The 23,373-nt window shown below is 32.4% G+C and overlaps 3 protein-coding genes and 1 pseudogene across 3 annotated transcripts in view; 2 read left to right on the top strand and 2 right to left on the bottom strand.

Annotated features, from left to right (window-relative positions):
- The window catches only part of LOC130656267 (calcineurin subunit B type 1-like), a 102,530-nt gene that overhangs the window by 71,026 nt on the left and 8,131 nt on the right, over positions 1–23,373 (top strand). The window lies entirely within an intron of this gene.
- LOC130661525 (U2 spliceosomal RNA) lies at positions 195–350 on the bottom strand (annotated as a pseudogene).
- LOC130656266 (uncharacterized) lies at positions 4,189–6,831 on the top strand. The gene is made up of 3 exons (XM_057459098.1): positions 4,189–4,786; positions 5,692–5,962; positions 6,129–6,831. Exons 1-3 carry the CDS (start codon positions 4,611–4,613, stop codon positions 6,264–6,266), a joined length of 585 nt encoding a protein of 194 aa, XP_057315081.1. The 5' UTR covers positions 4,189–4,610; the 3' UTR covers positions 6,267–6,831.
- On the bottom strand, positions 7,140–22,410 carry LOC130656260 (tetratricopeptide repeat protein 7B-like). Its single transcript, XM_057459092.1, has 23 exons — positions 22,312–22,410; positions 20,251–20,441; positions 19,240–19,418; positions 18,727–18,889; positions 17,558–17,780; positions 17,034–17,112; positions 16,355–16,551; positions 16,076–16,139; positions 15,377–15,514; positions 14,247–14,330; positions 13,844–13,948; positions 13,366–13,480; positions 13,225–13,282; positions 12,849–12,921; positions 12,329–12,430; positions 11,652–11,710; positions 10,900–11,022; positions 10,350–10,498; positions 9,928–10,068; positions 9,667–9,764; positions 8,754–8,858; positions 8,496–8,587; positions 7,140–8,198 (listed from the first exon to the last, which is right to left on the bottom strand). Exons 2-23 carry the CDS (start codon positions 20,372–20,374, stop codon positions 8,051–8,053), a joined length of 2,619 nt encoding a protein of 872 aa, XP_057315075.1. The 5' UTR covers positions 20,375–20,441; positions 22,312–22,410; the 3' UTR covers positions 7,140–8,050.

The raw sequence follows: 23,373 nt of genomic DNA, 5'->3' as shown, positions 1-23,373 counted from the left end.
TGTGACGAAAGAGGTAAATTTTAGTAAAACGTTTTGGCTTACTTTAGAGCTACCAGATTAGAAAGGAATTAATAATCATTGAACTCGTTATTCACATCAGATATGTTTTCGATATAAGCAAAGTTTTTTTGAGGTGGAAGGTTCCTTTTTAAAAAAGTTGCTGATACCAAAAGTAACTGACTGCTACTTCTTTTATTGCTTATGTGGTCACGGCGTGTATAAATCCACCTCCATGACCCAAGGCCAAAAATCAGATTAATATACTGACCATTCAGAGAATGGCCTACCAGATATTAAACTGATAAGAACAGATACTACACTTGATCTTAGCCAATGGGCTGAGAAGCGATAGTGATTGAACACAGGCATCGCAAAATGTTGTTTTTATATTTTATATATTTGTATATGTATTTATATTTGTATATGTATATGTATTTGTATATGTACATATTTGTTTAAAATTATGTTAGTAAACCAAATTTTCATTTGCCAATGATAATCGCTAACTATTGACGTAGTATTTTAAAATGTGATTAATGTCATCAGTTTTTGATGACAATTTTTTTTGCTGATTCCTTTTTTGTCAATTCTTAGTGCGCATTAAATGTCTTAAAAATAAAGATACGAGCGTTGCAACCTCGTCTCCATGGCCTTTTAAGTTTTTTACATCAGGAGGAATAAACTTATGTAAAATAAAACCTAAAATGTTCTGGCAATGAAGTTGACAAGCTGGATATTTTCAGTTTAACGTTTACTTAATAAAAATTATATTGGTATAAGTAAGCAAAATTATATGTTTAGTCGATAAACAGTGACTAAATTTTGTGCAGAGGACTAAAATATTTTTTCAGACTAATGTCGTGAGGGAAAACATCGAGATCGCGAAATCAACTCTGACATTACCCTTGTGCCACCGACAAAAACTTTAGTGGTTTGAAGAAGAAACGAAGGACAGAGTTTTTTCTACGCTTCACCTACCTATGTATTTATGAACATCTTTAATGAGTGTTTTTGAGCATATCTCACTCCTCTCATCAAATTTACTGTTTTCAACATTTTCAACACCCTGCCAAAAAAATAAAAATAGATTTAATCTGTATGATAATTAAAGAGAGTTATGCAGAAGGAATAAAAAATTGCACCTCTACATATAACATAGGAAACATTAACACTTTAATAATCTATACAAAATTAATATTAGTTAGTATCTATGCCCTTTTAATTTATTTATTTATTTTTTTTCGTTTTTATCTTGTTATGTTATGTTACCTGTTGTCTGTTTAACAATAACAAGACCCAAAGTTCTGCGAAAATACTTTACCTTTAATTTTAAATAAAATATTCATGACTTATTAATTATTCATAACGTTTAAGTGGGTGTAACATTTCTTCCCCATGATTTTTGCAGGCAAAAGCAAAGATCTTTGATTTGATTTTTCTCGAAAAAAAATTTTCAGTCGTAACAGTATATATTTTTGTCTCCCCTCCATCAAATTGTACGAAAATAAGTTTGTTGCGATAATTATATCTTTTGCTACAGAACTATATATACCTTATTACACAAGATTAACGCTGTGTGGTTATTAACGCAGTTGACTTCCAACCGCGTTAATAGTCCGTGTTAATTAAACCGCCCTTAATTTCTGGTCGGTGTTAATTAAACCACCCTTAATTTGTGATCTAAAAAAAAAAAACGAAAAAAAATTAAAAACTGCCTAGTGTATACATACATTATCATATACATCATATATATACATTTTTTGTCCTCAATTAAAATTTATTTTCGCGCATCGATTAAATTTCAAGGCTATTTCTCGCATAGGTATGTTATCCTGCAAAGAACAAGACGGATACTAGATTTTAATAAATTTACAACGAAAAGAAATACAATTATAACTAATGAGTAATCATACATTCATCGTCACTACAGTTTTCAGCAGCTTCTTTGCAATTATTTTCTTCTTCATTGTCACCTTCCACTTCGTCATCGTTATTTGAATCATAATACATTGGATATTGAACTTCTGCAATTTTTGCTGTGTCGAGGCGTACGAGTTCCTCCAATCAAAGAAAGGAGTTAGTATTATAAAAAATGATTGGCAAAGTACTGGTATTACCGCCGCCGTTGAAAATACTCGGGAAATGGGTACAAATTATATTCATTTGAACCCATTTAATGCTATGGAGTAGACATTTCTACTAACTTTTACATTAAATTGTTGTTGAATAAAAAAAGTTTAGTCACAAGAAAATTGTCAAAAATTGTCTCTAACTGCGTTAATTTCCACACACTTGAACTAGGTCTAGCAACCGCGTTAATTAATGACCTGTTATTATTAACCGCATTAATAACCACACAGCGGTAATTTCGTGTAATAAGGTATATGTTTCTTTTTAAACACCTTTAAAAGGTAAATCGTAAAATGTATACACATATATTTACAATATATTTACAATACTCTCTTTGTGGGATGTGAATCTTCAAAATGTTTTTGAATGTCATGCAACTATCAGTTCTGCTTTAAATGTCTTTTCTAACGCAGAAAGTGAGGAAATATCGAGTTATCGATCTATCATGCTTAAAAATAGATAAAGCAGTTATAAAGCAGCTATTGTAACAAAAAATATGCTATATTTTTGGAACCACTTGTTTTGAGTAAAAAAAGCAAAGTTTTTTAGAGCTGAATAAAAGCTTCGCAACCATATGTTTTTCTAAGAACAAAAATTTTACTGAGGGGAGTGTTCGACAAAATAAACTGGAAGGGTTATTTTTTGTATATATATAATTTTTTTTCTCATTTTTGGATTTTTTATTTTATCATCACTCTAGAGATAATTTATTTGGCTTTCAGAATATATATATATATATTTGTTAAGGTTTATATAGCGAGCAGAGGGGATACTTTCAATATACTAAGTATGTGTCTCAGAGGGGTTACCGTATCTTTAAGGGGCTGTTTATATGCAGGTTGCAGGGTTAGCCTATTTGCCTAAAAGCTATTTTAGATAGAATTTAAAATTTTATTAATATGGAGAATTGTCCCGCTTGTCGAGTTCTCGCCTATTTTACCTGAGATCTCGGCAAGCAGGCTGGGTAAAACTCCATACCGTAATGCTTCGAATAAACGCCCGGGGCTTTTATTAATTTTTTTGACATCTTGGAGGGGCTTCTATTCGAGTGGGCGTTTAAAATGGGGGCGTTTATTAAATTTTTTACACTTCGTCTCTTTTGCAGTTTTTAAGGATACCTATAATATATATCTTCACAACAGAAAATAAAAGATATTCACATGATTTAGAGAATGAACTTCAAAAGCGAAAAACTAAATTTCCAATCTTAAACCTAAGATTTAGGAAAAAAGTAAGTAAGTAAGTATAATTTTACTATCGCCTCGCATAAACTCCCCTTATGAGGGAGGGGCGTCTATTCGAGGGGCGGGGGCGTCTATTCGAGGGGGCGTTTATTTAAAAAATACTGAAAAGGAGGGGAGTCTATTCGAGGGGGGGCATTTATTCGAAGCATTACGGTATAAACACTGAAAAAGCGGGCTGGTTATTATGCTCACGTAATCAAATTCTTTTGTCATAAAATTATTTCTTTTGTTTTCATTGTTCGAAACCAGCCCGCCTACCCGAGGTGCAGTTATCTCCCCTAGTTCGAATTATAGCTAATGTTCGAGTTAAACGCGAAGCTTTCGTTAAGTCGAATTTAGCCTAGAATGAGATTATAGTTCGAGTTAAATCGAGTTTTTCAAGCGGTATTTGATTTCCTTTTATCGAATAAAAAGTTCCAGTTATCCGAATTATTTAGCGTAAAGTTCAAGGTACCCAAGAAAATGATTCGAAGTTCGAGTTAACTGGAGTTACCGGAAGGTAACTAGTTTTTTTTGCATATCAACAAAGTTAAAATCTAACCCGGCAAGTGAGCTACCTCGATTTGAAGCAAGTTTAACGCAAGCGTTCCATCCTCATCAAAGAACACTTTTTCAGTGTAATTTAATAGGTCTTTCTCTCCTCTGGCTTTGTGCCAGTGACAACATTTAAAGATAGACAGGAAAATGTTAAGGGCGAATGTAGAGAATTTAAATTTGTAACACCCAAGTTCGAGCTCAAAATATTTATCTTTAAAGTGAACGTCGTAAAGTGAGAATGAATCTTATCTCCAGAGTTTTGTAGGTTTTTTTTGGAAAAGTCTAATGAGCACCTGGAGAATAAGATTTCTATTTATTTACATGGCTTTCAAGTAGGATATATTAGGAACATAGGAATTTTTAAAAGTTTAGTGTTTTTAAAAAATTTTCAATTATTTTTTATTTTTTCGTGTACCGGTTATTTTGTTAAAGAACCTAGAAAAAAAGTATTCTAAATTTATAATATTACGAGTCATTATAAAAACATGCAATAAAAAACGTTGTTCTTAACAATAATAAATCATAAGGCTTTCACAATGTTCTTAATTCATCCATTTGTCTTAAAAGTTTATAATTCTTTTGTTTTATTGTTGACAGAGCATTTACGAAAACTTAACATCTGTTACACATAAAAACAACTTTGACGATATCGTTAGAAATTATCATCAAGTTTTTTAAGCTTTGTTTTGGTATAAAAAAATGCAGGCTGAATGTTTGACAACTACAAAATCACGTCGAAGGAAAAGAAAAGGCCAACCACGAAAGTTTGTTTCGAAAACAAATATCAATCCGTTTAAATGCGAGTTTTGTGATCGGTTATTTAAAGCGAAGAAAGGCTTAGTTGTTCATATGAAATGCATTCATGGACTGTCAAGGTAGGATTTGTTTTTGTTTAAAAATCAATAAAATTTTTGTTGTACTTTTATGTTGTACTCTTACTAGCTACATATTTTATATTTCTGATCTTATTTTTACAATCATTCAAGGAAAACTATGTATCTTGCTTGAATTATTGTAAACACTAACGAATTTAAAAAAAATATTCATTGAAATATCTAAGTTAGCAAAATCAAACCTCCCTTTAGCTAAATACAAATATTTGTGGTTAGTCAAAAATATGACTAACCTGCGCCACAACGCGGGAACAAAACATGGGGAGAATAATCAAGTTTAAAAATGGCGCATTAAAATGTAAACAAACCGTTAAAAAGCCACTGAAATCATATGACATTGGAAGAATAATCAAGTTTAAAATGGCGCATTAAAATGTAAACAAACCGTTAGAAAAGCCACTGAAACCCCAACCAACGTATGTTAAGTGCTACGGCGCTTATGCACTTTTATGTAGCATAGGCCTTACAATTCAAAAATTATATCTGATACTTAGAAATGAGGACATGGTATAATTTAGTTTTAACTGATTAAGGAACTGTTACATGGGAAATTGATTGCACTAAAACGCGGATTTTCGATTCTGTACATCCGAAATTGGCTTTATGGCGCGTAGTTAGAGCTCAATATCTCAAAAACGACTTGAGATACCAATTTGAACCTTTGCAAAGTATTTTACATATGTTTCCGGTGAAACTTTCAGATTTCAATATGCTACTCAAATAAATGAGAAAGTCCCTGGAAAATATTTGTCACATTTTTTTGAGAATGTTTCATTATGGGTTACGTATAGCAATTTGCGACATCTTAAAGTCTGAGTTGCTAAATGTGACTACTTGAAAAGACTTTCCGTGTCAAAATCTTATTTTGGTTTCAAATTTATTTCCAGTTTCCAACAGAGCCAGGTAGTTAAGCAGAATAACGAAGACAAAATTATCGCTACCGTAAAATCAGTAATGGGAAGCATGCTCAATCAGATCGAAAGCTTGGAAGGAAGTGAGCGTCAAACTTTAAAAAGTACAGAAGTAACAAAAGGCAGGCGTGGTAGCGCTAAACGCGCCAAATATTCTGTTAAAACCAAAGCTGACATTGTGAATGAATACGAAGGTGGCGCATCCCAAGACTCATTAGCAAGAAAATATGGTATAAATAGGTCTTTGGTACGTATGGTTTTTCGCGCGCTTTTAGATTTTTATCAATAGTATCTGTGCACATTGAGACCTAAGTAGCTGAATAATTTTTAGATCTGACTACAATTAAACTTCTTAATAAAAAAACTGCGATATGCCTCTATCATGAGATTGTATAAATAATTGTTTTTTTTAGGTTTCAAAATGGGTGAAAGATAAGGAGAAATTAAAACTAGTCGCTAAATCTGAGTACGAAAAGTTTTTCAAGATTCACCCTTCGAAAAAAGGAAGAGCAGATATAGTCATTTCCCTGGATCAATTGAGAAGAAAATAACTACCTTCAAAAACTGATCTGCTTTATGTGAAATATTTTTCGAAAGTTTCTTCTTGTTTCGTACGAATCGCTAAAATTTTACACAGTGAAGGATGACTCACAAATCAAAATAGTACGCTACGATCCGACGTTGTAAGAGCGTTCTTGAAGGTTTAAATATTTCATAACATACACCATGCAGTTTTAAATAGGAAGTATTTTGAACGGATGGTCGTCTACATACGTCCAAATGCTTTGGATTTCAGGAATTGACGATAATCAAATAGTATCTTTTTTTATTTTGACGTTTAGTGTAGAGAAGTAGGTGTTTCGAATAATGTTTTTTAGAGTACACCTTTAAATTTTTGAGCCATTCCCAAAAATTCAACATTTGTGTTGGAAAGAAGTTTTTTCGAGAATTTTTGGGAGCGATTTTTTCGATTTGAAGGTATTTTATGCAAAAGGTGCTAATTTTTTGCGACTTAAGCTCTTACGAAAAGTTTTTAAAATCGGGAAAATAAATTCCACAAATTCTGCCCTTTAGGTATGCCAATTGCTTTTAGATAGATGTACATATTGTATATTGTTTTTATGTTGAAATTCTATTTTGTTATGTTAAAAAATAGATATACAACTATGAATAAATAGGTCATTTTTTATTACTTTCTTTCGACTGCCTGTTAGGTTAAAATAGCTGTTTCTTTACTGGGCCTCACTGCTCTGAGTATAAGAGTTTCAGTGGTTATAAACTGATAGCACAAGCAACTAGTAGGCTCCGACTTTCTCTTGTCGAAAAAAACATCGACTATTTTTGGAGACTGCTAAATTTTATAACTTTGCCCGGCATAGTGGAAACACTTTAGGAATTCTACCACGAACGTAAGAAATCAAAGCTTATAAAAAAAAGATATTTTTCATCTATTTAAACAATCCACATATAATACAGACAGAACCCAACATTGAATTGATAAAGCCCTGTAAAATCTACTACTAGGAAAAAAATTGTTCACTATTTTCAGTCAAAAGCTAAGAATAAAAATACCTTCAATCAACGACTCTTCTGCTTGATAATAATTTAGGTTTAGGGCGTCAACCTTCCTTTTATAAAACTGGGGCGCAAGATAATAGAATGCGCCTTTGTATACGGATGGCAGGTGCACATCTACGTGATGCATTGGCTCAAACATGCCTATACATGCACTTGAAGATTTGTTAAATGTTGGATAAATTTCGGTGGGATTTATTTTTACGACTTAATGGTATTTTGATGGATTTTGATGGATTTCTGCATATATAGTCCCAGAATTATAAAAAAAATATAAATTTTGCGAAACCTTTATCAACCAGTCATTGCTACCGTACATTTTTCCAAATGAGCATTTTTCAGGATGTGAGGAGAAATCTTTACAAGCAACAAAGGGACAACTATATATGCATGAGTTATTTTGGTGAATATTGACCGAGTAAATTCTGCAAAAATTAATCCCGCAAAAATTTATGCAGCAAAGTATTTTGTTCAACTTGAAAATCAGCAGAAGAGAGTAGAGAAACGGAAGACAATCTATATAAATGTTTACAGTACTACGCGCTCTTTGTTTCATTCCATGTGTACATTCCACGTTGCGCGTTGGACATACCGCGTTGCGTGTTGGATATCCCACGTTGCGTGTTGGACATCCACTATTGCAGTAATCCTGAAACACTCTGTACAACAAAAACGTGTATGAAATGTTCGCAACATGCTACGGCGTTTTTAATTAACCAATCCTCAAAAAAAAAATTCTTATTCCAGGTGTGTAAACCAGCTACGTAGCGTCAAAAGCTTTAAAGAATCTCGGTATGATTGTGTAGGGTAGGACGGGTGAGGACATCTCTAGATGCAGCGATGACATAAAACATTCAACGGCTTCGTCGTTACGATCTGCAGATTCCAGCACAACACCTAAATCATTCCTAAATATAAATTTTCAGGTTAGAAATAAGTTACTGTATCGTGGGTAAAGTCGTATTGGCCTAATTCGCGAAAATTTGTGAATGCTAAAAACTTTTATTTTAATTCATCCGTGAAATTTCCTTATGTACCAAATCTTGACGCTGCTGTACTTATAAAAGAATTGTTGCAAAGCATAGCAGAATAACAAAATAACAAACAGAATAAACAAGCAAACAATCAATCAATCAAAAAAATCAATAAAACAAACAGAAACAACGATAGAAACTCCACGGAGTATGACAGGAAAGGTTACCCACCATGCAGTATGATTGCTAGCATCTTGTAAAATACAGCCACGTAACGTTTGTTCAGCTAACACCAAGTTTCCATTATCGTGATACAACAAAGCCTGAAAATTTAGAAGAATGAAAAGCATACATCTTGCACATATAAAAAACATGCCACCAAGTCTTGGCTACAGTAAAGACTAAATTCTTCGCATAAATGATAACTGAACATATAGAAAACAAGTATTCCTTTGCGATTGTTATTAGACACGATTATAAGGGACTTACCAGTCGCTGACTTGCAGCTGTATGCGTTGGTAACAAAGCCATGGCACTTTCATAACAGGCTTTTGCTTCCACAGAATTTTCTTGTAACTCATTCAGTCGGCCTCTCTAAATAAAAGTGGCACGGAGAAAGTAACAGAGAGGTTTGATGAAACACCAGCGACATAACTCTTGGTTATATTTACACAATTATAGCCCAAGTAGGCTAAGTAAACGAACTTGGGTGATGGTGAAACAATTAAACGTGTGATCACCTTTTAAAAAAGTGCTTTGAGTGTGATACAAAAGTGTAATTTTAAAGCACCATTCCAAGGGGCGATAACATATCATTGCGATTTGAAAGTGCAACAACAAAAGCACGACATCAAAGTGCGATACACTAAGCGCAACTTCTGAGTGCGTTTGAAGCCGCACTTATTTTAATTTTTGAATTTTAATTTAATGTTTTTTAAAATTGCTGGTCGTAGACCCTTCCTGGATTCAATATTCAGCCCGCATAATTGAGTTTTTAGAAAAGTACATTAATTTTTGAAATCGGTCTCTCAGCATCAAATCTTTAATTGTCCGAAGAGAATACTCATCTATTATCGCAATTTCGCTCACTGCTCTTGCTCTACCAACTTTACTCTAAACCACAGCTTTAACGGGATGAGGTATCGAAGAACCAATTATACGGGCGAATACAAACAATATATCAACTTGCTTTTATTCAGAAAAAAGAAACTCTATGGGAAAATGCCCCAAAATTTTAACAGTCTAACACATGACAAATTGTACTTAGCCCATTGTCCTGGTACGTAAGGTATTTAATTTTACGCACTGATTACACAATTCTACGCCCTGATTACACAATTCTACGCCCTGATTACACAAGGTATAATACAACAGTAGTCAATTAATCTAATATAAAACAAACCATGTACAGAACATCCGGTGATAGAGGAAATATTGATGATGCTTCTAATATACAGCCAGAAGCTTCAGTTGCATCTCCCAAGTGTATAAAACATTCAGCTATGAAGAAAAACAACGAATGATAAAACATAAAAATATATTAGCTTACTGTTACTATTATTGGTTTTAATTTTGTATAGGATTTTGTTGATCTCAAAACATTTTAAGCTCAATGCGTTCAACAAAAAATTGAGTTCGAAATATCTTCCCAAAAAATACCAACCGGTTAACAACCAAAATCTTGATAGCAATGCAATAGCAGATGAGATCGGGATGTTACCATACATAGCGATCGCACCTGAAGTACCTTCTGATAACGCATATTCGAAACGACCAGAGGCTGTTATACTGGTCGTACCGTCCTCTAGTAAGAAATTTAAAAAACGTGTAAATACATAATTCTCTTTCAGTGATTCTAATTTTTAACTCCATAGACAAAGCTTGCAATGAAACAGACCTCGAGTTATCATGCCACAAACACAGAAAATTATAATCTTCACCATTAAACTTAACAGACGAGTCAAAAATTTTTATTCCCAACTTAAAAACTTTCTTCGTTTACTGACAAAGATGCGATTTACTAAAGCTCATCTAAATTAATATCTCTTGATAACATACTACGTTCGTTCATAGTAGAATACTCACCATCGTACACGCTTGTTCCATCAGCCAACGAAACTTTCTTTAGACTAGCCGTAGTGTCGTGTGCTTTCGACTCGTTTAAGCTTTGTTTCGTCAATGACATGGAATATGAAGGACTTTTTGTGATATCTAATGGTGCATTGTCAATATGACTAAAAATACAAAAAAAAATATTTAGAATTTAGATTAAAATTTGCATCATAGAAGTTGGTTGACCACAAAAATAAGAAGTCGAATGAACCTAAATATTTGGAAGAATTTACTAAATATCATATTTTTAACAAAGGATGTGGCAAAACACATACCACTCTGACTAACATAAACTAATTCGATAATATCAAGAATGCTTTCAGAGAAAAAATGAGTTATTTTGCCAAAATATTAAAAGAAGTTGCCAAAGTCTTCTGTATTTCGAGATATTTTATAAGATTCTGCTAAAAGTTGGCATCCTGGCATGAGGATGTTTTCCCGAGGCAATGTTTCGCTTCAGTTTTTCTGATATTTCGTGAATAAAATTTCTTCGCAGGCAGACAGGCAGACAGACACAACTTACTCTGTTAGACGAGTGCTTATATTAAACTTCTCATTCCACAATAGAAGAAGATTTTGACAAACAACAACAGCAGCTTGACTTCCATGACACTCTTCCGTCAATTTGACTTTAATAATTTGCAAACTAAAACAGCAAGTCAGTGTTAATAAAAAGAAGGTTGGATACAGACTTGGGGTGGGCACTGATCAGACTATTGTCGGTCAGTAGCGTTAAGAAGGTTTAACCGTGCGACTTTTTATTTCTATAACAGCGAAGTTTGCCGAAAAGAAGGCAACAAATGTACTTTTAACAAAATTTGAACATATTGTTATGAAAATTAATAAAGCTTTGTCTTTTTTAAAGGGTGTATAAGAGAGCGATTTAATGTAATTAGCCGTGTGTGAAAGTTTTGAACTAAGAGACGCTTCATAGGGAAAAAACACCACATATTTTGGTTTTGTCTTTTTTTACTTAATCCCTTTGTTTTCAGACGCAGCTGCATAATGTTAAATTTTATAAGTTAAAATTTTAAGGCTGTATCCATGACAGTCAACCTATGTTTTGGTAAAGAAAGTATTCACGAGAATTATCAGCCTAGACTTTTCGCCAAAATTAAATATTTGAAAAAATGTTCAAACAAGTCATTCTCAGCATGGACTGTTTCAATCTAATTAACGTAGTATCAAAAAATTTCAAAGAATAAACTGCTGCCTATTCAAATCCAAAAAAGAAAAAAAGAATTGCGTGAATAGATATGGAAATAGAAAACATACTTAAACTCTTCTGGATACTCCTCAACAGCAGTCTCCAACACATCCAATGCTTCGTGATACTAACGATTGATAAAACAAATTACAGAATACGTGAATGATTGATGTGAACAAGTGCTCTGATAAATTTTTTTATTTTTAGAGCGAAAGAAGGCGCTTATTCGAAAACCAAATAATATAAAAGAAGCTTGACGAAGGACGAAATCTATCGGATTAATTTAAAACTGTTTATTAATATCCTAAAAATTTTTTAAAATACAAATGCAATGTAGTAACTTTCCTCCACTATAATATACACTATAACAATGAGTACTCTCATAAAGAATAAGTACTCTCGTAAACAACGAGTACTCTCATAAAGAGTGAGTACTCTCATAAAGAATGAGTACTCTCATAAAAAATGAGTACTCTCATAAAAAATGAGTACTCTCATAAACAATGCACTCTCCTAAAGAATGCACTCTCATAAAGAAGGCACTCTCATAAACAATGAGTCCTCTCACAAACAATGCACTCTCATAAACTACGCACTCCCATAAACAATGTACTCTCACAAAACGTACTTTTATAAACTCAAACATAAACGAGGTCACAGAAAATTTGTAAAACCGCAACGATCTTCTGTATGATTTAATTGTTGCACAAAAATTAAAGTAAATATTCATTGGTTACTCGCTCACCTTTTTTTCTGCTGAAAGTAGTAAAATCAGAAGATACATGCAAGATAGAGATGTAGGATCGATAGCAAGAGATGAACGGATAGTAATAATCGCAGGCGAAAGCTAAACAAAAAAAAGAATGAACTAATACAATCTTCTTTAACATCAGATAAGCATTAATCAGTAGTAATGAGTAGTCAGGAAAAAATAAAATATTTTTCAAAACGTCTATTTTGTTGGAAAACTACTATCTTTGATTCTTATTGGTACTGCTGCCAATAAGAGGCAAGATTTTATTTTAGGTATGGTGAAAAATGGAGACCATAAGTTATCATCTCTCTTAAATACTTATTATTTGTCAATGTATTCCTTTCTTAAGGTCTCGAAAGCGACACATATCAATATCAATTCTAAATAAAAAGAAAGAAAGAGAATCCTGGATATGTTTCAGATGCACTTATTTAAGAAACAAAATCCCTTCCCCTGCATGTTGAAGGATTTACGTTATAGCAAAGCAATTCAAGTAACTTTAAATGCTTACTTGTTTTGATAAAGCTTGAGTTAAAGCCAAATTAAACAAAATCTCTGTGTCGTTTTTATCTAATTCGTAGGCTCTATAAAAAGAATAATTTTACTTATTTAAAGTATTTACACTAGAATTGACCAACTATCAGGTTGGCACTTTGGACAACATATAATTTTAAAACTAAGCAAAGAAGACAACGCCCTTTCAACTTAAGCTTAAAAAATACACAATAGAACATTTTTAGTAAAAAAAATTGTCTCTAAATTTCATTTATAATCAACATGAGTGATCGCTTTGTCCAAACTTTTCAAAATTGACTTTCAAAGACTTGAAAACACTTTAGGACTTAGTCCTTTTCAATGTAATAATTTCATTACACTTTATAACTTACTGATTAAGTGCATTTAGCGAAAGTTGCAAATACTTCTGGTTTTCGCTGGAAAATTTCGCTACACAAAACAAAAAAAATGACGGCGTTAGCAGCAAATACATTAAAATCAAAAAGCAGAATATTTTTATTATAACAACAAACCTTTAATAGCGAGATGGTTGTTACAAATTCCAATCGATAAAAATGCACTAGCTTTTTCATGAACATCTGTTGAGCTGTGTAAAACTTTTGAGGCGTAAGAAATGGCATCTTGGAACTAAATGCAATCAAAAAACATATAATAAGTTAATAATATTAGTTATACTAGAAAACATTTTGAATAAACAAGAATAACAAAATGTTTCCAAAAGAGTCCTAACATCAAAACACAAAAAATCAAAATGGTAGATTCAAGTAGATTAAAAAAGAATACAAAAATGCAGTTTCCAGTAGGACAGAGACAAAGTAGAGGAACAACAGAAAACCTACTATTTTCTAGATGTTAAATACATGGACATAATTCTATGTCATTCATATGACTTGCTCATATTTTTACACTCAGAAAAAGAATCCACTCTTCTTAAGCAGTTAGTTGTAATTATTCAATCCATAGAAATAAACAAATAAAAAGAATATTTACTTTATGCAAATGATTGATGCACAATTTCACACACAACATCAAAACATCAGTGTTGTCTGCAGATATCTTCAAACATTGATCGAATATCAACAATGCTTGTGAGTACTAAGAGAAAAAAAAGAACAACAAATCACATCTTCTCGTTTTCGAAGTTAAATGAGTGAGGAAGCTCTTAAATCACAGATGTGAACTACAGTTGAGCTGCATAGCAGGTCATGGAATTTCGTCTTTTATAGGAAAGTAGTCAGAGAAAACTGACTCTGCGACACTGACACGAGACAAACATGTTTCAACCGTTTGTTCAGACAAAGAAATCCCCACAAAATTTGACAGGAAATGAAAAAAAAAATTGCTAACACGCTCCCATTTCCACGTAAAAATAGTGCAAAAGTCCTTTTTTTACCTTCGCAGAACACATAAGTGATAATCCAAATTGATACCATAGATGGAATTCGTCAAATGCTAAATGCATGATCTTCTCCAGGGACTATATATAAAAGAAAAGTAAATAAATAACAACTGAGACTTAAACAAGTATTATATTTAGGCCCGTGTTTGCTTGAATGAAACACCTTAATTCTTTAATTATATGCTTGTTTTTATGTGACACTATAGTTTGTAAGAAGTTAGGTTCAAAAATGATAAAATTGTTGAATAATAATAACAACCAGGCTTAAAATTCATTCATTCATTTTACTTATTTATTCATTCATTCGTTTATTCATTTGTTTGGTTTTACTATTCTTGACAATTTTAATATTCTTTAAGTAATCTTCACTGCTGATTCTAGTTAAGTGTTTCTCACTTAACTTTGATTCAAGTTAAGTGTTTCTCACTTAACTTTATATGGAGGAAATTTTCTTCTATTTTTCCAAACTCTAAGCTGATTAACCAGTCGTGTCGTTTAAAAATAGTTTAAAGATAATATGCAATAATATATAGCGATAAAGATGTCAGCAGCAGGGATCTCTTAATAAAACAATAGACATTGTCACATGATGAGGCAAGTGTTATAAATTTAAAAATGGTAACATACTGTAACAAACACAAGACAAAACAGTAAAAGAATCAATCACATTAAAAACAAGGATGCATCACATTATCGATGTAATATAAATTCGCACAAGGAATATATAAAATAAACAAAGTTTAAGAAATAAAATTCTAAGTTTCAACATATTTTGTTAGGTATTAAACCAGCCATTTACACGGTATCTTTAAAGTTACATTTGGTAGTTACTTGTTGATACAGAATATAAATATATTTTACGTGAGAATATAGGCTATTAGAGATTTTTTTTCTTAATAAAGCTAGCCTGCCTTGTGATTCTCTTATCTGTTTCTGCCATTTTATCTTCAGGGGTAATCTTGTTGTTGTTGGTAACGTGCATTGTTTAACATAAAAAGTTATGGATATTTCCTCGACATAAAAGAGCTGAGTCATTTTTTGCTTTGCCTTTATATAATTGTACATTATCTTTAAAAAGATATCAGGCTTCAGGTAGTCATAAAAAAGATAATGTTTGTTTATACCTGTGCCGCAAGACTGTACTGTTCACATCGAGCCAAAGCCAAAACAAGAAGATCAAATATCACATTTGTCTCGTTCAATATCTTACGTTTTGATGCACTGTCTTCTTTATGTTGTTTGACCACTGCATGCTTTGTATGCTAAATAACAATCACAAGGACTTTCAAAAAATAACTTGTGACAAAAAGAATTGGGAATTGGAGGGAATATGCAAACAATTAAATTTCTAAGAATTCAACAGTACTGTATTTAGAAAAAAAAAACGAATTCTTTCTGGACTGCTCCGAAGCATAAGAGATTTTCACATTTTTGCCATGACCCCAAGACAGTTTGCTGAATTTCCTTAGATTTCTATGACACTAAAGGTACTCAACATATCAGGAGTTAATAACCATAAAGCTACTTGAGAGGTTTTTATCACCTGAAAAATCTCTTATATTAGTAGGAGCATAGTTTCATATAATGCTACAACTTTTTTATTTTAGCTTCTCCATCCCCTTTGTAGTAAAGTTGCCTCCCACTATACTTTGTTTTATGCTGCATTAAGCAAACGAATATTCCTTTTATTTTATATCCGTAAGTAAATGCGTATAAATGGCATGTTTTTTCTTGTGAAATGACAAATTGCAAGATTTTGAGTGTCCTTAAGAATAACCGAAACAAAAATGTGTGACAATTTACAACATAAAATAAAATGTTACCATGGCTTCACCAAGCAGCAGCAGCAGTACTGACTCTTCTACTTCTCCCATGGGAATAAAAACACTATGATGGATAAAAAAGTTCAATCATTATGGTGCTGTAATGCGAACATAAAAATCTTCCATATATCTCAATGAATAACAAATTCAGTTTTTAAAAACTAATTGGTTACAATTGGAGTTTAACAAGAAGCACGTTTTTAATTTAGTGCAAATTTCAAACAATAAAGCACATGATGCGGCATAATGTGTGGTACTTTGCACTGCTAGTGTGTTTACCTATCTTCATTATTTGTTTGATCTCTTTTTAAAGATTTATTCGATGTACTTGTGTTTAGCGTATCTGTTTTTGTTGGTGTCGATATTGATATAGATCCAGTGCGTGACATTGCATATTCATCTGGCATGCCAGGTGGAGAATACGTTGACGCATCAACAGACGATAACAGTACCTCTGCCAATCTTCGACATATTACCTAAAAAATTTTAAGTAGTAGATTGTATACTTATTTCCAAAAACAAAGACCCTGTACAACTAAATGTACGTAAAATGTACGCAAAAGCATTTCCAGGACTGATGATTAATAAGAGTCTTCGACAGGTTCATCTTGTACAGGTGTCAGACAAGCAAATTGATAAGAAATCCCAAATGAGAAAGTCAGCAAATTTTGAAGCAAGAATGTCAGGACTTTTTTGTTTATTTTATCTGTTGTTTAACATAAATGAAATTACTTAGACAGGGGTGCGAAATAAAGCTGTGGGGCAAGCTAATTTAAAAAACAACCTTGTCATTTCCTCCACTTCGGCTTATTCAGGTTTCCAGGTATTTATATACAACCCGGATGTGATTGTAAGTAATTGAAATTTCCTCTAGCAATTATGTTACCATGATAAAAATGCGTATTAAGTAACACTAATATTATTTTACAGTTCTAACATCTCATTTTTTATTGCATACCTTTCTTATACTAGACATTGTTTTTGTTTCAACTGCTTTAAGTAATAATCTGTAACTTTCAATGGCTTTGTTGACTTCGCTATAGAAAATTAGAAAAAATAAAAATTATAAACCTTAAAAATACAAAAAAAAATAAATGTTAGACATATCCATTTACATTTAGCCTTTGCTCATATGTAAGCCATGATCACAATGATTACAAATTATCTAAATTTTATAAGTTTTAATCAACAATTTCCATGAAAAAGACTCTCTTTTATTTCCAAGATATAACTACTAACGTCAGATGTTAGGACACACTTATTGCAGAAGGTTGTTACTATTAAAAAGCAAGGAACTGGGAAGTTTATTTTTAAACCAAAACATGGCAGAAAATCTTAAAAATGACTTAAAATGAAGAAAAAGGTGGCTGTTTACAGAACCTAAGTAAAGCAAGACAATAAGAATTACCCAATAAAAAAAAACATTAAAAACAGGTGATTTAAAAGTAATGTAAACAGCAATTTAAAAATATGAAAGAATACCCATTTATAATAAACAGCTCAGCAGGCCTTGTAAGGCAAGTTTCAAGCATTGGCGTTAAAACATTTGCGTATGTTGATGTTGGTGTCGCAGTACGTTTTAATGTTGCTGGTTTGTCCTCCTCAATGCATATGTTTAAAACAATATCGGTAGCCATTTCATATGTTGAAATAATTTCTTTGGCTGTTCTTGATTCTGCTTTTAGTATCACTTCTAATGCTAATGCTAAAAGAAAACGAAAACATTTGAAAAAAAGTAATGAAGTAGTCCAAATAATTTAAATAGTTAAATCATCATTTTACACGTCAGAACCACTGTATTAATTTCAAAACAGCCAAGTATAACTTGCTGTATAACTTTCAAAACAGCACAAGAATAATTCTTGCTACATAGCTTTCAAAACAGCACAGGAACAATTCTTGCTGTACAACTTTTAGAAGAACACAAGAAAAATTCTTGCTGCATAATTTTTAAAATATTTTTGAGCATAAAAGTATTTTTATCTTTTCACCTTCAGTGCTAGTTACATTTTTTTAGTGAGACAAATTATTATTTTTTTTTTGCAACTAAATAATATAACTGTGTGCATTATGCGAAAATACATAGAAAAATATGCTTGTCATAATGATGTGATGATGAATGATGAATGATGATGATGATGATGGTAACACCCTCCTCCGTTGTTAATTTTTACAATTTTTTTGATGTTCAGACCATACAATCTCTATAAAATTATTTTCATTTAGCCGACCGACCGACTGTAAGCTACTATCAACTTCGCTGGTAGAACTAATTAAGTTGGAGTCGCCTTACTTCTAAAATCCAATTGCTAATAAAAATATATTACAAGATGCAAAATAATTTTTAAATGTAAAAAAAACAAAGACACAAGATTATACGCATCCATTGTTTAATATTTTTAATGTTATTCACGATCCATCACAACAAACACAATTAATGGTGATGATTGCGATAACATCATTATTTTTTATACATCGCGACTATCGCGAAGTTCTTTGCTAAAATTTATTCTATCGTTATTATCACAATTGGATCCCGGATCGTTCACTCAATGTTAGGTTGGTGCGCAAAATTGCATACAATTAAACATTAAAAGACCAATAAGACTGTAGAAAATCTGTAATTTCATAATTCAGTAACCATACTAAACCTTTGCATGTGAGAGCTTCAGCCAAGATATATTTTCCACGTTTTGACAAGGTGTCAATATTTAAAAGTTCCACTGAATTGATAGTTTGGACACAAGTTTGATGGTGTCCAACAACGCAGTAGTATTTTGATAACAACAGATGAGAATCCTGGTATATGTGGGGCTGTAAAATCAATGACAACATTAACACATTTTTTCATACTGATAAGAAGTATGGAAAAAACAAACATTTTGTGGCTTTTATATAGGTTATGCAGCGCTTTGCTATCTGACAATGATTGTAAAAATAGTGCGTGAGCTTCATGAATGTGGCATTCACAAAATTTAATACAATGTAATAAGTTCACCTGTGTATAGACCCACTTGCCTTTAAGCCCATGTTTTTTTTAATTTTTTTTTTAATTTTTTTAGGGTGGTTTATGATTTCGAGTCACCTTTTTAAAATACAATATAAAAACCTTCTAAACACTAAAATAGCCTTGTAGAAAAGAAGAAAAAAGTATTGAACCATACATGTCTGTCTTTTGCTTTCTTTGAGGCTGTTGCAGCTGCACAAAGGTAACTATAAGCTTGTCTTAATTTATCTTCTGGAATCCTTATATTAAAAGCTCCTGATGTTCTATCACACTGTTCAATTGCATGTTCAAGTTCAGCCTCACCAAGGTAGAAACAGCTGTATAGCTCAACTTCCTCTAAAATAGAATTCTTGTGATACAAATTGTTTCAGGTATATTAGATATGTCTCTAGCCAGTGCCAAAACCATAAAAATCCATCATATTGCATTTGTTATAAAGATTTCAAAATACTGTTGTTATTATAGAGTCAAAGAAATCCAGAATTATATATTTTGATAATAGGACTTCATGTAAAATAAGGGGAGAGCAATTGCTCTTGCTTACACAAAGGCTCTTCCAATGCTGAGAAATGAGAAACTAGCTGAGCCATTAATTGCTCCCCCAATTTCACAAACATAGTTTGTCTGGCTGAGCAATATCAATTCATCTCACATGGAAATCAATATATATATATATATAAAGATAAACTAAAATAAAATAAATAAAAAGACTTTGTGATAAAATTTTATAAACTTATTCTATCTATTCAGATTGCTTGCCCATTCTAAATTATTAAAACCCTGGGTGAGTGATTTATTGCTTGGGTGTTATTTTCTTATTAATAGGATTGTGTATATTTTCTGGTCTTGACTAGTTTGTAATTTTTAACTTTAAAAAAAGGAATTGACCATTTTTATGTGACGATAACAGCCTGTCAGTAGCAAATAATAATATGCATACGTCTTATGTGGCTTCAAGATCACAGTGCATGTACAGGCAAAAAAAATATTCATAAGCAACATTGCTTGTAAAGTTTAGGTTTATTTTTCTGATAAACTAAAAAACATCCTAAATCAGCAGAAATATATAAAAGATTTTTAAGGTGTTGTAACAATATAACAGAATACACAATTTTGTGATAGGGACCAGACCTAAGCTAAAATTTATCAGACATTTATAAAATAGTACCTGATGTAAGAGCTCCTCCAGCATTTTTAACATTTAATGCACTAACGAGAGTTATAACGTTCTTCCATTTTCTCTCAATTCGAGCTTTTTCAATCTCTTTTCCATTCACAAGTTTTTTACTCATTCTGATTTAGTTACACTGCAGCTATATACATCCTTTGTAATATAATGCAATTTTTGTCTGACTGTATCTAAAAAAACAGAAAAACTTTAAGCTTACTTCTAAGGACTGCAAGTTACTAAAAAAGGCAGAAACATTTAGTCTATAATGGGAAAAACGCGATAGAGTAGATAGCCTCACAAATGTCTGTCTATTATTTCTAGGAGGGACAATTCTTGTGGTTGGAATGTTCTCCTTCGTTGCTCTTCTTTGGGTAACCTGGCCCTCCTGACTTTTTTTTTCTTCTAATTCCTCTTATGCAGTTTTTAAGTGAGGGAAGAAAAAAGAGTCAGGTGGACTCTTATTTCAATTCATCTTATTCCCTTCTAATAACGGGCTGTCGCAAAATGTTCAAGTGAAACTGTAGGTAAACAAATGACCTTAACTTTAAATGAGCACTGAGATGGAGTTCGATAATATCGCCATTATGGTAGGCTTTGCTCACGCCGTATTTTTGGCTTGTTTTTTCTTTGTAAAACATTAAAGACGCAGAAAAAAAGTTTCTCTTTATTCTATTCGCCATTGTTTTTGGAGACCAGAGACAAAACAAAACAGAACGAAGAAATCACAACATTGTCTTGTGGTTACTAATTATGATAATTAATGTTTATCATGCTCTGTTTTTTTATTAGCATGACCTGGATTATTGTATATTAGAACCAAAAAAACCCAATGGGGGAGAATGCACATTGTGATAGTTAAAGATAGTAAAGCATTATGGAGATAATTAAATTTAGAGCATAAAAGGGGAAATTCTGAAAATTTGTATTTTAATTGTCTAGATCTGATAACGTAAGGAAACGACCAACTGTTTGAACAAAGGAAAACAACAAGAAAAGGTCATTGTTGCAAAGAAGTCTGATAATAATAATAATAATAATAATAATAATAATAATAATAAATATTTAAAGTGGCTAGCCCAGAAAATCACAAAAACCTATAGTTAGTGGATTGTTTCCACTGGGGGCCACTAAAATTCCACTGGGGGCCACTAAGATTTCAGTAAGTTAATACGTTTAAATAATAAAGAATAACAGAGAAACTTTGTTGATACATTCATAAAAGCATTATGATGGAAACATAGCTACAGATACTCTCCCTCATTTATTTTTTTCTGTAATGGCATGAATCCAGCAACCATGTGATCAATTTTGCTGTGTGTTATTACCGCATGATTCATGCAATAAAATGTAATGGCGGTTTTGTAGGCAAAGAGAAATTGGGGTATTTCTATGAAACATTTGAACATGTTCTGGTTGTCAGTTTTCAATAAAACTTTCAGGATAATATTTTCTCATGCATATATTTTAATTTTTACAATAAAATAGGCACCTCAAAAAAAGTTGGCTACAGGGTGATTATGCCTTTTATCTGAATACTGGTCTGTGATTGGTTCAACCAGTATTATGATGCAAATCCGACCACAAGAATGGCTTTGATGGGGAGTCCTGGAGTATTTAATGCTGTCTCTGAGCTACGCAAACTCAATTAGGCTAGGGTCAGCGTTCTGGCAGACAACTCCCTATGCAACATCCAACGGCCCACACACAGTGTGCCATCTCTCCAATTTCCCTCACATGGCTTGGGTTAGCCCGAGCCTATGGTAATATTCAATTGCCCGTATTGAATCGCCGTCAAGGGGAATTGAACCCCAGTCTCCTGCACAAAAAAGTGCGAGAGAGTGATAACCACTATAAACTACGGTGCCATTAAACCACTAGCTAAACTACGGCGCCATTAACCACTAGCTAGCTAGCTCCAAAGACAACCATTATGGGTCAACATAAATGTAGTTTAAGTGAGTCTTCGACTTCATATCATCACTTCATTATCACCATCACATATTTGGGGGTTCGAGTAAAGTAAAGTAAAAAAAGTAAGAAGTAAAATTTTATTTTTACTTTACTTTTACTTTTACCGAACTTTAAGGTCATTCTTCATTACTTTTTGTTACCATGCAACTGACGCACGAATTTGTTTATGTGTTCTTTTTTCTCGTACCCAGGCGTTGGGTCCAAATAAGAAGATGATTGATAATAGAAGATAAAGATAGATTGCGCCGCTCAAACGGCGCGGCGGCGAATTCATTTTGAAAGTGGGTGCCATAATTTATAAAAGCGAGGCACGGAACCTTGATTTTCCGCCGAGGAAAAAAAATTGTGATTCAGGGGCTCTAGATCGCCGGAAAATGGTTTTTTGCTCCTAAATTACCGCTATTTCTACAATAATATTACGCTTATATTTTCAAATTATAGTTCATACAATGAAGTCTATTTCTATGTTCTCTCTTTCTATTTGAAACAAGTGCGTATTTTTGAAATAGAAACTCTTTATTTATTTAACTTCAATCAAAAGATTTATGCATCAATTATTTATCATATACTTCATTTCTCCAATGTTATTAATCTTTCCATTTTTTGTTTATGTTTTTCATAATGTTTAATTAAGCACCCCCCCCCACCCCTAGATTCGCCAGCTCAATGATAATTCACAAATTAATAACGACAGATAAAGCGCCTTTTAACATTTTAAAAATAACTTAATTTTCTGCTAAATTTTAAAAGCATTGCCTTGTAACGCAAGCTTTGTATCACACGTACACTGGGGTGTTGTGACTAACGAAGTAATATCAAACCTCGTTCCCAGGGATCTTTTTTTAACAAAAAGATACAGAGGGTTTATACCCTGTGTAGTAGTCGCAATCTGGCTATACGCAGTAAGTTTAATATTTATGTCATTGGTTTGTGGTTTTACGAAATATGGTATACAAATTTGCTCCAAGGTTTGTTTATGTTACGTTTTTTCATTAAATGTACAAAACCTAACAATAACAAGGGGCAAGTAGATTGATACATTTTAGTGTACAAAGTAGGGTAAAAATTGTAAATAATGAACATAGTATTTACTTAGAGGTGTGTATAATCGTGTTTAATGGAGAGAACGATGGTTTGTGTCCAGCCTTC

This window comes from Hydractinia symbiolongicarpus, chromosome 9 (genome assembly GCF_029227915.1).
Source record: "Hydractinia symbiolongicarpus strain clone_291-10 chromosome 9, HSymV2.1, whole genome shotgun sequence".
In the NCBI taxonomy this organism is placed as follows: domain Eukaryota; kingdom Metazoa; phylum Cnidaria; class Hydrozoa; order Anthoathecata; family Hydractiniidae; genus Hydractinia; species Hydractinia symbiolongicarpus.
This window is presented reverse-complemented; position numbering and strand designations above follow the sequence as displayed.